This window comes from Mus caroli, unplaced genomic scaffold, assembly GCF_978045245.1.
Source record: "Mus caroli unplaced genomic scaffold, Mus_caroli_1 scaffold_14, whole genome shotgun sequence".
NCBI lineage: Eukaryota > Metazoa > Chordata > Mammalia > Rodentia > Muridae > Mus > Mus caroli.
The window spans coordinates 77,763,915-77,777,497 of NW_028227269.1; the positions used below are offsets into that span (position 1 = coordinate 77,763,915).

The 13,583-nt window shown below is 46.4% G+C and overlaps 1 protein-coding gene across 2 annotated transcripts in view; it reads right to left on the bottom strand.

Moving 5' to 3' along the window:
* Positions 1 to 13,583, bottom strand: part of Zfyve26 (zinc finger FYVE-type containing 26) — a 70,057-nt gene that overhangs the window by 37,743 nt on the left and 18,731 nt on the right. For both annotated transcript variants that reach the window (XM_021178747.3, XM_021178746.3), the window contains exons 15-23: positions 11,775 to 11,976; positions 10,598 to 10,861; positions 9,292 to 9,411; positions 9,028 to 9,192; positions 7,796 to 8,014; positions 6,539 to 6,641; positions 3,845 to 4,587; positions 1,898 to 2,094; positions 1,231 to 1,335 (exon numbers count right to left, since the gene is read on the bottom strand). In XM_021178747.3, the coding sequence (XP_021034406.1) occupies positions 1,231 to 1,335; positions 1,898 to 2,094; positions 3,845 to 4,587; positions 6,539 to 6,641; positions 7,796 to 8,014; positions 9,028 to 9,192; positions 9,292 to 9,411; positions 10,598 to 10,861; positions 11,775 to 11,976 (2,118 nt within the window). The remainder of the gene's footprint in view (positions 1 to 1,230; positions 1,336 to 1,897; positions 2,095 to 3,844; positions 4,588 to 6,538; positions 6,642 to 7,795; positions 8,015 to 9,027; positions 9,193 to 9,291; positions 9,412 to 10,597; positions 10,862 to 11,774; positions 11,977 to 13,583) is intronic.

A 13,583-nucleotide genomic window follows, 5' to 3' on the forward strand; every position in this document is an offset into this window, starting at 1 on the left:
AGTTCCTTTAAATTACTAGCTGTTGGGGCTGGGGAGATGGCTTAGTGGTTAAGAGCATCGGCTACTCTTCCATGGAGCCTTGGGTTCCATTCCCAGTACCACATGGCAGCTCACACCTGGACTCCAGTTCCAGAGTATCTGGTACCCTTACACAGAGGTACATGCAGGCAAAATACCAATGCACATGAGATAAAAATAAATCTTTAAAAAGTTTACAGTAATACAACCTTTGCTTGTAGCATTCTATTTTGGTGTTTTTGTTTTGTTTTGTTCTGTTTTTTGTTTGAGACAGGGTCTCTCTATGTGAGCCCTGGCTGTTCTGGAACTTGCCATGTAGACCAGGCTGGCCTCATTGCATAGATCACCTGTATCTGCCTCCGAGTGATGGGATTAAAAGTGTGCACCATTGTGTTCTGCTTCTGAACACTGCCAAACTACCCCAGTGTGCTGCTGTCTGGGATGCTCACTGTGCCTCTGCTTGGGCCTGCCTTCTTCACCATGATCCTTTGCTTTCCAGGTGACGACGGTCAGGTGCCCTGTCTGACTCTGGGCTAAATTCTGTCACTTGATATTTCCTGTTGCATCGCTGTGGGACGCATCTTACACTGCCTTTCCCCCTAAGATGTGAGCCACTCAAGAGCAAGGACTAAGCTTAATTATCTTTGCCTTACCACCTTTTAGCACAGTGCTCAGCAACATTTATTAAATGTTTCTTAAATAAACATCTACATTGTGACCTTTGATTTTTCAGCTGCTTAAAAGGCAGATTACAGTGCCAAAATGGACAATAAACTCAGAAAAGTGATTCGTATTCATGCATGGAAGTGCTACTTGGATCAGTAAGATACCACCCTAGCGGCAAGAAAAAAAGAAAAAAAAATGACACTATAAAGAGTTGGCAATGATATGGAACAGTGAGAATAAAGCTGCGACATCTGCTTTGCTGAGAGACCTGATTTCATCCTGGTAGAAAGGATGCTCATGTAAACAGCAATTCTGTGTGCAGGTACATTCTGCATGCAGTGTGGGAGATTTCACAGAGGAATACTACTGTGACAGTATTATCCTAGCTCTCGATGTGTTGCCAAATCTCACAATCAAAAGAAACAAAGATTATACTGTAGTTATATAAAATATGTGGACACTGATACGTGCAGAGAGCTCTATCCACATGACCAGGTAAGGAGCTATAGCCTGGGAAGAGGATGAATCCATCCTGGAAAATGGTACCTGTGAATCCAGCATCATGTCCATGACAGCCGATGGGTCTTCAGCACAGCAGCTCCTCAGGGTCTGCCAGTCACACCACACTGGGGGATCCTGTAAACCTAGGATCTGAGGAAAGACAGGCAGACCCATAAACCAGCTGGCAGCTGTTCCCTCCATGAATGCATCTAGAGTATGTCCATGGAAGGGCCGTCCCTGGAGCTCTGCCCCAGCATCAAGCTGTCTGAACTTTCCAGGAAAGAGGGGGAAGAAAACGAGCAAAGGATGTCAAGAGACAATAAACCTCTCTAGGAGTTAAATAGGGGGAAAAGTCTGACCAGCAGTCAGGACAGGATGTTCTCACTGCTGAGGACAGTCAGGCCCCCTGAGGTCACCTGTCCCCAGTTTCTCCATCTCAAAACTCTACCCAAGATGTTCTTCCAGTCTGAATGTTCTGTGGACCATCCTTCCCACAGCCTTTTAGGGTGAAAACTGCTCAAGAGGCACAGAAAGAGCTTCCCCCTTACCATGTGCACCTTGTCTAGTGAGCTCCAGGCTCTGTTCTAGGCCACAGGGGAAGGTTCGCACGTATTGTATACCAGTTATACAGCTGACCTCCTGGCTCTGGCTCCCTGAGCCTCATCAGCTTGGAATCTTCCACTTTCCTCTACTCCAACGCCACAGGCTTTACCTTCTGATAGACCCGCAGCTCCATTAGCTTCCTCTGCAGCTCAGATTTCAGTTCTTCTTGGACAGTCATGTCTGAAACACAGTAGGCCAGGATCTCCAGGCAGGACTCCAGGGGCCACTTGTCCACAAACCGAAGGGCCAGCTGACTTCTCAGGGATGCATCCTTCACAGGAAACAGGTACTGCCAACCTTCCTTGTCTATAAGACAAAACAATGTTCAAGGGCAGCAAGCCTGACCTGAAGGAGCTTAAAGGCCCAACTAAGAGGGCTTTGTTTTAACTTATGACACAGGAGCTTGGAGGGTCCTTCCAATCCATGTGACTGGAACTAGGTTTATACCTGGAACCATTACATGACAGAGAGATATCTTCTACTCCCAGTGTCCCTTTATGCAAGCCTGTCACAGTCATGGCACCTTCTGAAGGGAGGGGAGGAGAAAGGACCAAGGAAGGAGAGGAAAGGATGAAAGGCAGAGAGGAAAGCAAACTTCTAATATTTTGTTCTGCTGCCCATCTTGTCAAACTCTTCTTGTCAGTAGGGCTTTTGTGCTCCCTGCAATTTCCACTCTGCATCCCATATATAAAATATTGTACATAAAAAAGCATCATTCTTTAAATATCCTGTCACTAAGTAGAACTCTCTCTGTTTCATAAATCTGATCTTAGAAACACAAAAAACATAGACCCCAAACAATTGATATCATACAGTTCTTTTAGTGGATTTCTTAACTTTCTGTACAGCACATCTGGTGCTTGCTCTCTCCAGTGGAGCACTACAGCTCACTGGCTTTCTATTTTGATTATATATGAAAATCTCTTCTATTTACTTTTTTGGTGTGTGTGCGTGCGCGCGTGTGCATGAGATTAGAAGTTGATGTTGGCTATCTTTTTTTTTGGTTTTTTGAGACAGGGTTTCTCTGTATAGCCCTGGCTGTCCTTGAACTCAGAAATCTGACTGCCTCTGCCTCCCGAGTGCTAGGATTAAAGGCATGTACCACCACGCCCGGCTATTGGCTATCTTTTATTGCTCTCCTCCTTAGTTTTTTAAAAATTTTATGTTTATTATTATTTGTGTGTGCGTGTGATATGTGTACATAGTACAACTGCACACATACCCTAGCAGAGGTCAGTCTTGGGAATTGGTTCTCTCCTACTTTTATGACAGTTCTGGGGTTCAAACTTAGATCACTGCACTTGGTGGCAAGCACTTTTACCAGCTGAACCAACTCACTGGCCTCAGACCTTAGTTTTGAGACAGTGTCTTTCATCGACCTGGAGCATGTTGCTTTGGCTTGACTGGCTGGCCAGCTAGCCCCTAGGATCTACTTGTCTTTGTCTCCCAAGTGCTGGACCACACGTGGCTTTTCTGTGGTGCTGCGGATCCACGCTTAGATCCTCATGCTTGAGCAGCAAGAACTTTACTCGCCTCGCCATCTTCCTTGTCCCTCGTTTTGTTTTGAGAAAGGCTGGCCTCAAACTTTCTTCACCTTCCCAAGGGCTGGGCTATAAGCATTGATCGCCAGGCCCAGCTCACAGTTCATCTTGCATAAGCATTTGTATTAGCATGTGGATGTTCCAGTCCCTGTCTGTACTTGTGGCTTCTGGCTGCCTTCGTGCTGCACTAGCAGAACAGCATAGCAAAGACCACATGATCTAAAAGGACTCTGCAGAAAAAGGTTGCTAAGGTCTTTTTTAAAGTTACCACTTAATTGGACTCCATCCTGGGCCTCTGAAGGCAGGCCCAGATTGTCCTTTATATACGTGACAATAATTCTGATATTCAAGATTGAAAACATTGGTTACTGGTTCTAGACACCCATTGTAAAGTGAGATTATGGTGGCGTGTCTCCCTAGAGTTGCTGTGAGGATGACCTGTGATCACAGCACAGTGAATGCCAAGTGATGTTAGTGCCGGGGGTGGGGGATGGGGGTGGGATCATCCGGCTTACCACACACAGCAGCACAGGTCAGGACCGAATCCCGTACACTGCTCAGGTCATCCAAGTCTTGCCCATACACGTCAATGAGTTGAAGGGCCCGTGGCCAATCTCTCGCCACCAAAGCTCCCTCAAAGGCCTCAGTTAGGACATCCAGGGCCAGCGGAGAATGTAGGCCCAGAAGCACAGTGGAGAGATTAGCCTGTCCACAGAGACTAGCTGCCAGACTCTGTTTTGGCTCAGAGGCTTGCTGTAGAGGCTCCCAGTTAGCCAGGAGGGCAGCCTCAAACACAGGAAACTGTTCCAGGAGGTGCTCACACTCCTGGGCTACCTTCTCTGCAGTCAGAGGTGCCTCCCTGCGACCACGCAGTTCCTTCCAAGACAGGCCGGGCTTGCTGACCTTTGTCCCTCGGGAAGCCCGTAGGCAGGCCACCATGGCCAGTATCTTTGAGCGAGATTTAAGGAAGGCCAAGGCAGAGGCGGTGAAGGCCGGGAGTGAATCCTTTGGGGAGGAATGAGACTTTTTCTCTGCTGAGGGATTTTCGCTTGGTCTAGGGGAGCCCAGCGTAGAGAGGGGCAGGCAATCCAGAAGGTGAGAGGCGTGCTCTCGAGCCAGCATGCCTAGGTGGGTCAGGAGGGACGAGGCCTGCTGGCTTTGTCGGGATAGGCAAAGAGTAAGGGGCTCACAGCAGCAGCTGACAATGACCTGTGGCACACTTAAGTTGAGATGCTCTTGGGCAAGGAGGGCTGCCAACCTGGAGGGAGAAGCAGACTGCACGTGAGGCTGAACACATAGGCACCATCACCCAGTCTTTTACAAACTCACTCATCCATTCGCTCATTTATCTTAGACTAGGTTTTACTCTATAGTCCTGGCTGGCCTCACTCTTGCTGACTTTACCTCCCGAGTGCTGGGCTTGCACACAGCTGTCACTGCATAGCAAACAGAAATCAAGGCTCTTAGTCATTCTTTTAAGAATAATCTAGGGCTGGTGAGATGGCTCAGTGGGTAAGAGCACCCAACTGCTCTTCTGAAGGTCCGAAGTTCAAATCCCAGCAACCACATGGTGGTTCACAACCACCTGTAATGAGATCTGATGCCCTCTTCTGGTGCATCTGAAGACAGCTACAGTGTATTACATGTAAAAAATAAATAAATCTTTAAAAAAAAAAAAAAGAATAATCTGAACGGCAGCTCACCAGACCCACTACGCAGCTCCTTTTCACTTCATAATCGGAGGGATCCACTCACAGCCCTCTATAGGGAGGGGGTTTTCCTACAGCTATAAAGTATTATATAACTTAATTCATCCCACCTTAGCGGACCATGGGGTCTTCTGGTCTGTTGCACATGTACTTTTCATATATGTACAACCAAGTGTCTGGATAAAGTCCCCAACATGGATTGCTACGTTAAAGGACCCATCAATTGGCTGGATTTTAAACAGCACACAAAATAATAGATTTCTTTATGGTGTTTTTATAGTTTGCTTTTGTGGACCATTCTCTGTGACTCCTCTCTATCTGCTGGCTCCCACCTCTTTCAACTTTAGTAGTTAGCCCCCTTTCTTTTCTCCTCCTCCTCACCATCCTCTTCTTCCTTCTCCTTTTCTTTCTTCTCCTCCTGCTCCTCCTCCTTCTTTCAAGACAGGGCTTCTCTGTGTTGCCCTGGCTATTCCGGAACTGACTTGGTAGACCAGGCTGCCCTCAAACTCAAAATATCTGCCTGCCTCTGCCTCCCAAATGCTGGGATTTAAGGTGTGCACCACCACCGCCTGGCTGTTCTCTTTTTGTTTTCATATCCTGTGTATCTGTATCGATCAAGCAAAGCTCTTCTTCCCATCTTGTCCTCTTTCTAGTTATATTACCTATGATCATAAAACTATATATTAATTAAAAGCTAGGTTCTGTATATGGAAAGGATATATAGTATTTGTCTTTATGAGTCTGTGTTACTTCCTTTAATATAATAATTTGACATTCACCCATTTTTCTGCCATTTCATCTTTCTTTGTAGAGAATTGGCTTCCACTGTGCACATGTAGTCCATTTTCACTGTCCACTCATCTGCTGATAAACACCCCAACTGATTGATCCCATCTCCCTGCTGTGAATAGGTCAGCAACAAACATGGCTGTGTAAGTATCTCTATGGCACGGCAGAGAGTCTGGATACACAGGAGTGGTGTAGCTAGGTCATACAGTAGTCCTGCTTTTGATTTTAGAGAAAGCACCACATTGATTTCCACAGTGGCTGTACCAGGACTGAATAAGGATCCGCGCCTCCCTCATCTGCACCAGATTCTTGTGGTCATATGCTTTTCTGATAGTAGACTGGGGTGAGGTAGGATCTCAAAGTACCTCTAATTTGCATTTCCCTGATGGTTAAAGATGTTCACTACTTTTGTAAATACTTATTGGCCATTTGTGAACAATTTTTAATCATAGTAGATAATGGTAAAATGGGTTTCCACATGGGTTATAACACTTTTTATGCCTTACAAGCAATAGTCTCAAGTCTGAGGATGCTTATTTCTCTACAGGCTCCATGACCATCATTAGCGAACCTCATCTGTCAGTGTAGAGTCACCAATAGTTTCCTACTCAGAATATACGTTAGCGGTAAGCAAGAGAGAAAGGAAGGAGGAACGTTGAATTTGAGCCTGCTATGAGAGAATAAAAGTCTTCACAAGTGAAGCTTACTTACCTGTCTGGGGGAACTTGTCTTTCAAGCAGGAGATGTGACACCAGTTGGGAAGAGCTCTGCTGCAGGAGAACAAAGGGATTTCCAACCCTGACCTCCACATGATCTGAGAGAGTAAAGAAATAAGCTTTGTTTGCCTGGCTGGGAGCAAGTGCTCAGGGCCCTGCTTCAGAGAATCGATTAGTTGTGCTGTGAGCGACAATGAAGACAGCAGAACAGTCTTCTGTTGACTCAGAGGTGGTACAGGTGGTCTCGCCATGACCCTGGACACAAGTTATTTCACATCACAGCGTTAAAGACTTCCAACCCAGACAAACTTCAGTGGCCAGTCTAGCTACCGAGCACACAATGCTCACTGCAACCTGACTGAAGTTGAAGCTGACAGTTTGAGCCTCTGTCTCTGAAATGCTCTGAAGTGTTTTGGCTCCTGGAATGTCTGCATGCACATAATGGGGTACCATGGGATAGGATCTAAGTCTAAATATTGATGTTTCATTGATCTCTTATGTACAGAACTCAAAGGTAAGATTATACTGTATTTTCATGCATCTGTGTTTTAGTCATGACCTGTTAAACTATTTATGGCATCAGGTTGGTGGTTAAAAGGTTGGGGATCTGGAAAATGTAAGATTTCAGCTTTTTATCCATTCACCTGGAATTTGCTATCAACTCAAGAAAGAATCTAGGACTCATGTCAAAAGCCTGATTTTTCCACTGGGCTCTCAAATCTACAATGGCCCCCAGTTCTGACAGACTTTTTGCTTTGTTTTGTTACAGGTTATTATATAGCCCAGACTGGATTGGAAGTCCTGATCCTTCTGCCTCTGTCCTCCAAGTTTCAGGATTAGAGGCATGTGCCACCACGCCCGGCTTCAGATATATTTTTGAGGCACCAATCCCATGAGAGGTTATTGAGGACTTCCATGAGCTGAAAAATTTTACTTTGCAGAAAGATGCGTAACATAGAGTAGTAATAAGAGATTTACAAATCTGATATCCTTGGTTATTGTGTAACCAGAAAGAACCTCTTTTTTTTTTTTTTTTTTGTTTCTCTGTGTAGCCCTGGCTGTCCTAAAACTCACTCTGTAGATCAGGCTGACCGAGAACTCACAGAGATCCACCTGCCTCTGGCTCCTGAGTGTTAGAATTCAAGGCGTGTGCTACCACTGCCTGGGTTAGAAAGAGGCTCTCAATGAAGCACTTCTCTTTCTTTCCTTAAATAACTGCCAGTCATAACTCCAAATCTTTCTCACTACTCACCAGGGTCGGAGCTCAGACTCCGGAGGAGGACGGCAGCCAGGCTGCTGCAGTAGCTGAAGAAGGCTCCCACGTAGTCAGTCTGTCTGGGGCCTGCTGGGGTCTGTCTGCCCAGCGTCTTCTGGAGGAGCTGACTTTGGATATGCACAGGGTGGGCCTCTGCCTCGGGGGCTTTCTGGGCTGCCTGCTCCACTAGGCAAGAGAGTGGAGTACTCTTGGGCTCTGTGAGGGATCCGGGCGGGAGAAGAGATGTGGCTTTATTCTAAGCTTTTAGCTTTGAGTCAATTTCTAAAAAGAAACATTCTATTTATTTATTTACTTTTTTTGTTTGTGTGTTTTTGAGACAGGGTTTCTCTGTTTAGCCCTGGCTACCCTGGAACTTGCTTGGTCTGTTGGCCAGGCTGACTTCAAACTCACAGAGATCCACCTGCCTCTGCCCCCCAAGTGCTGGGATTAAAGGCTACCCACACACATGGCTCTGTTTTTTATTTTTAGATATGTGCCTGTATATGTGAATTTGGGTGCCTGCAGAGTCCAGAAGATGTGGGACCGATTGGAGCTGGAGTTGAGGTGTTTGTGAGGCACTCAATGTGGGTGCCAGAAACTAAACTTGGGTCCTCTGGAAGAGCAAGCACTCTTAGCCACTGAGCCATCTCTCTGGCCTCTTGGCTTTGGATCAACTTGAGACCCAGTGTGTAAGCTGAGCTTTCTACATAGTACACTGGGTTTCTCCAGGACACATGTGACTGACTATGTAAGCACCACACTTAGAAGGCAGACAAACAAAACAAACAGACACACAAAACTCCCAGTTCAGCCACGTGAGCATGTGATCTCAGCCAGAGAGAGCCTGGAGTCTAGTGAAGGCAGGCTATACAGTGCTGTTTTGACCCTGCTCTCTCTGGGGTGCAACAGCTTTATGAAGGGCATATGAAGCTTTTGAGGAGGGTTGGTCAAAACTAACCCTGTACCAGCTGGGTATGTTTCTTACCAGGAGTAAAAAAAAAAAAAAAGTACCTGCTAGTAAGAGTGTCAAGTGTCCTTTCAACTGAGTTGGGGAAGAAGGAAGTGTGGTTCTGAGATGTGCCTTGCTTAGCTGGAAATGGCTGACTGAGCCCAGCTCTAGAGGGCAGAGCCTCTGCTCCAAAACGCTCATACATCCTCGGCTGTCTCATCTCCCTTTCCTGCTGCTCTTTTCTGCTTATCTATCTGTTCCTGTGCAGACAGACCTGTACCTGGCAACGCTAATGCCTCTCGCAGTGACTGCAGAGCCTGCTCCAGCTGCTGGGAAAAGCTGGTGTGGCTGGCAACGCAGTCTTCGGTGAGGCTGGGCCAGCACATCTGAAGCAGCTCAGAGATGCTGCTCCGCAGAGCGCCTCCTCCCCTTTCTTCTAGAGTCTCTGTGGAAAACATGTGGAAAGGAAGAGAGGGGAGAAAAATGTCTGCTCACCCGTTGTTCCAACCCAGGAACGGCAAAGGGGTGGAGTAAAGCAACTTACCTGATTTTGCTAGTCCCATTTGCGTAAGTGGGTAACTGAGAATTTTACTAATTTGCTGAAGGACAAATGGAAAACCTCGCATACCATCAGGATTCAGGACAACCTGGTCGAGCCTTCGACCTGAAATAGACAAAGGGAAAACTGGATTCTCAGAGGCTGATGCTCAGTTTTGCAGTTCCTTGGGTAGATCTTCTTTTCTAATAGCAATTGCTGGGTGCACACTGTGACATTTTGGATGACCACAAGCAGACCTGCTATATGGCATGCCTGAGGCTCCAGGACTACCTTCGTGAGATGCCTCAGCCGTAGACAGCAGATTCAGAATCTCTGGCATTTCTGTGGGATTTGTTGACCAAAGACAAAGGGACACTCCCTGGGGATTTGTTTTCCTGTTCTCCTCAGCCATGGGCCTGAGCTGGATTCAGTTGTCTTTACTAACTGCCCAAGGCTATCTTCATATACCTTCCCATACTCTTTCTCTAAGATAGTGGGTCTCAACCTTCCTAATGCTGTGACCCTTTAATACAGTTCCACACGTTGTGGTCACCCCTTAGTCATAACATTATTTTCATTGTTACTTCCTGATCGCAAGTTTGTCAGTGTCATGAATTGTAATATAAATATCTGATGGTTGTATGTGACCCCTATATGAAAGGGTTGTTCCAACTCTCAAAGGGGTCGTGACCCACAGGTTGAGAACCACTGCTCTAAGCATTCCGCGCACATATCCTAGGACATTTTCCCTTACCCTGGTTTACATACTCATGGCAGTCTCATCTTCACCCAGGGGAAGCCTGCCGTCTCATAGTACTTATTTCTCTGGAACCTTGGTTTTTTTAGGCCAGCAGATTGAACCCAGGGCTCCAGCATGTTGCCTCCTCACTCCACAGGTCTGTATCATTCTTAAAGTATGTTTCTTTCTTTTTACAAAGTAGTGATTGGTGGGTTCCTTTGTGGCATCTTTATGTCCTATGCCTTGAACATCCCCTCTGTTCATCCTCCTCTCTCTTCTGCTGTGTATCTCCTCTTCCCTATAAATCTAGTTACCCGTTGACTTCCTTCAACTTAATGACAAATCAGCAGAGAATTTCTCTAAATGACTACAGACTGCTGTTTCTGAATATGACGAGACACTCGATAGTTTGTACTTACGCCATTAGAATGAGGGCATTAACTAATGCTTAGTACCTTCCCCCTTTCCTCCCCTCACAGCTTCTTAAAGGTTCAATGAGCTCTTTGGCATAACTAAGAATGAATGGATGGATGGATGGATGGGAATGGAGGGAGGTGAACACCATTCACTTACCCCGGCTCTCAAGGCTGCTGCTCAGTCGCCGCTCAGCTGTTTCTAAGAGCTGTTTGCAGGTCTTCCAGAGCTGGCACTGGCAGCAAGCTAGGTCAAATGCAGCCATGGCCGGGGGACTGAGGTCTTCCAGGACTTCTCTAAGAGGCGTGGGGGTCTCCATGGGAGTAGCATTTATCCAAAAGTCCTCCTGGAGCGTGGGGATGGGGTCTTCAGAGGGGCTAAGGAGCTTGTCAGTCACATCAGAGATGGAGTAAAATACCATCCCTGGACAGGCAGCATTGGAGCAAAGCAGAAGGGTTAGGGCGATTCTAGCTACCACCTGCATTATGAAAAGAAGTTTGCCTGAGGCTCTTCTGCACAGGATCTGTGCACAATAGGCTTTCATTAGGGCCCATTCATGGAAATACTCTAAAACACATTGCTAAAAAAAAAAAAAAAACCAAAAAAACCAAAAAACACACTAGACAACATTACTGCTGTCAGAGGCCCTTTCTGTCTGAAACATTGACTCTATGTGCCTATATATGTTTTAAATAGGGGTTGGGGAGATGGCTCACTGGGTTAAGAACACTTGCTGAACAGGCACAAGGACTTGGGTATATATTTTAAGAAGGCACTGAAAAGTTTCTGGAAGTGTCTGTAAAGGCCAACCACAGGATGGTAACCTGATGTATGGAGTCTGGGGAGACAGGAGAGCTGAAAATGCGGGATGAGCTTCCGCTTTGAGAAAGAAGGAAAGGTAGCTGTTGGGGTACCCAGCTCCCACTGCTGGGAACCAGGCTGTGGCCCCCAGGCTGCAAATGTTAACAAGCGGGTTCGTTTTTTCAACTTTAGGAACAGTCATGTGATACCGCTTACTGCGGAACAACTACAGGGAGGGGAAGTCCTCCTAACAACCCTCTAAAGCCCCCGTGAGGGATTACAAGATGCACAGGGGCAGCCCTCCTGCTCTTTAGATTAAGCTGAAAGGATAAGTAGGGGTGGCGTGAGAGGGAGGGTGTGTGAAACACCTCCCCAGGGAGGCTGCGTGCAGCTGGGAATCTCTTGGAATGTGTCAGGATAGCTGGTGTCCTGCGTCCCGTTTCTGTTGACTTCTCATGAAGACCTGGGTGGTATCTTCCCTTAAGCCACCACCCCAGCTATCCCTCCAACTTTAATGTCAGCAAGGAAGACAAACCTGCTGCTGCAGCACTGCCGATGGCCTGGAGAGTTGAGCGCCCACTGCCAGTGCGCCGAATGGTGTTGTTACCCCCATCTGAATTCTGGTTTTCAATCTTATGTTCTACGCGGGCCAGCTCCTGGATTACCTCTTGGTATCGCTCTACAAACATCAGCTCCCCGGCGCTAGGTGAGGACTTTAGGTTGAACATGAGTACCACCTGTCATGGAAAGGGAAGGAGTGTGGCAGTGGTGAGTCCACAGACTCTGGGAGTATCCAGAGATAGAATGCTGGGCCAACTCATTAGACTATGGACCTAAGATGGCTATTTTACAGGACTAGAGAGCATTGGATTTTTATTTTTTCTTTTTGAGAGAGGGCTTTTCTGTGTAGCCCTGGTTGTCATGGAACTCACTTTGTAGACCAGGGTAGCCTCAATCCACCTCTCTCTGCCTCCCACGTGCTGGGATTAAAGGCATGTGCCACTATACTAAGCTGACACCAAATGTTAAGAGGCCAAATACAAAGTGGCTAAAAAAAGTCCATAAACCAATCACCAAAGGTCCAGCAGGAAATAAGCAAACGACATCAGTCATCTCAGAAGAAGCGCCTATGCAAAATACACAAGAAAATATTTTCCCGGACCAGGAATTTAATTAATGATACTGTTTCAGTTGCTGTGATGAAACACTGTGACCAAAGCAACTTGGGGAGGAAAGGGTTTATTTGGCTTACACTTCCTCAGCACTGTCCATCACTGAAGGAAGTGAGGACAGGAACGCAAGCAGGCCTGGAACCTGGGGGCAGGAGCTGATGCAGAGGCCATGGAGGGGTGCTGCTTACTGGTTTGCTCAGCCTAATTTCTTATAGAACCCACGATCACTAGCTCAGGGCTGGCTCAGCTCATCAATCACTAATAAAGAAAATGCCCTCAGGCTTACCTATAGCCTGATCCTATTGGAGCCATTTTCTCAGTTGAGACTCCCTCCTCTCTGATGTTACACACACACACACACACACACACACACACACACACACACACGACTCAAGGAAAGGAAGACAAGTGTAGGGTATTTAGAGGAGAAAGCACTATGCAACTCCTAGTCCAGCTGTTTGAGAAGCAAGAACAACAGAACAGTGAGATCCAGGATCTATTTCTGATCCAGGAGTGTAACTCATTGTGAGACCCCTGGTTCAATCCATGGCACTACAAAAACAAAAAGATTTGGTGGGGTGGAGGGATCACCTTTCTTGTCCAGAGGTTCCTCTTTATTAAAGTAAGAACTCTTAAAAGGTACAGTGGGGATTAAGGAAAGATCATCTTTTTTTTTTTTTTTTTTTTGGTTTTTCAAGACAGGGTTTCTCTGGGTAGCCCTGGCTGTCCTAGAACTCACTTTGTAGACCAGGCTGGCCTCGAACTCAGAAATCCGCCTGCCTCTGCCTCCCGAGTGCTGGAATTAAAGGTGTGCGCCACCACGCCCAGCAGGAAAGATCATCTTAGCATAGAATTTCCCCTAGATCTGCTTAACAACTGAAGTCACACCATAGAAAATTCTAACCTAAACACTTGGTCAGGGACTAGCATTAAGTTTTAAAAAATGCACTGAGAGTTTGAAGCATAAGTGGTACTTAATGCTATTGAGTTTAAACAACACACATGGTTCCTGCATTTCTCATGACTTCTGTATAATCTTCTTAGCCTTACCTTGAGGTGGGAAAAGCAGGAATTATACTGAGCTACAACTGTCCATGGAGGATCAAGGCTTGGAAAGCTTGAGTCTTTTGAATGCTATTTTCCTTACATATCTGCAGGGCACTCTAGTTTGC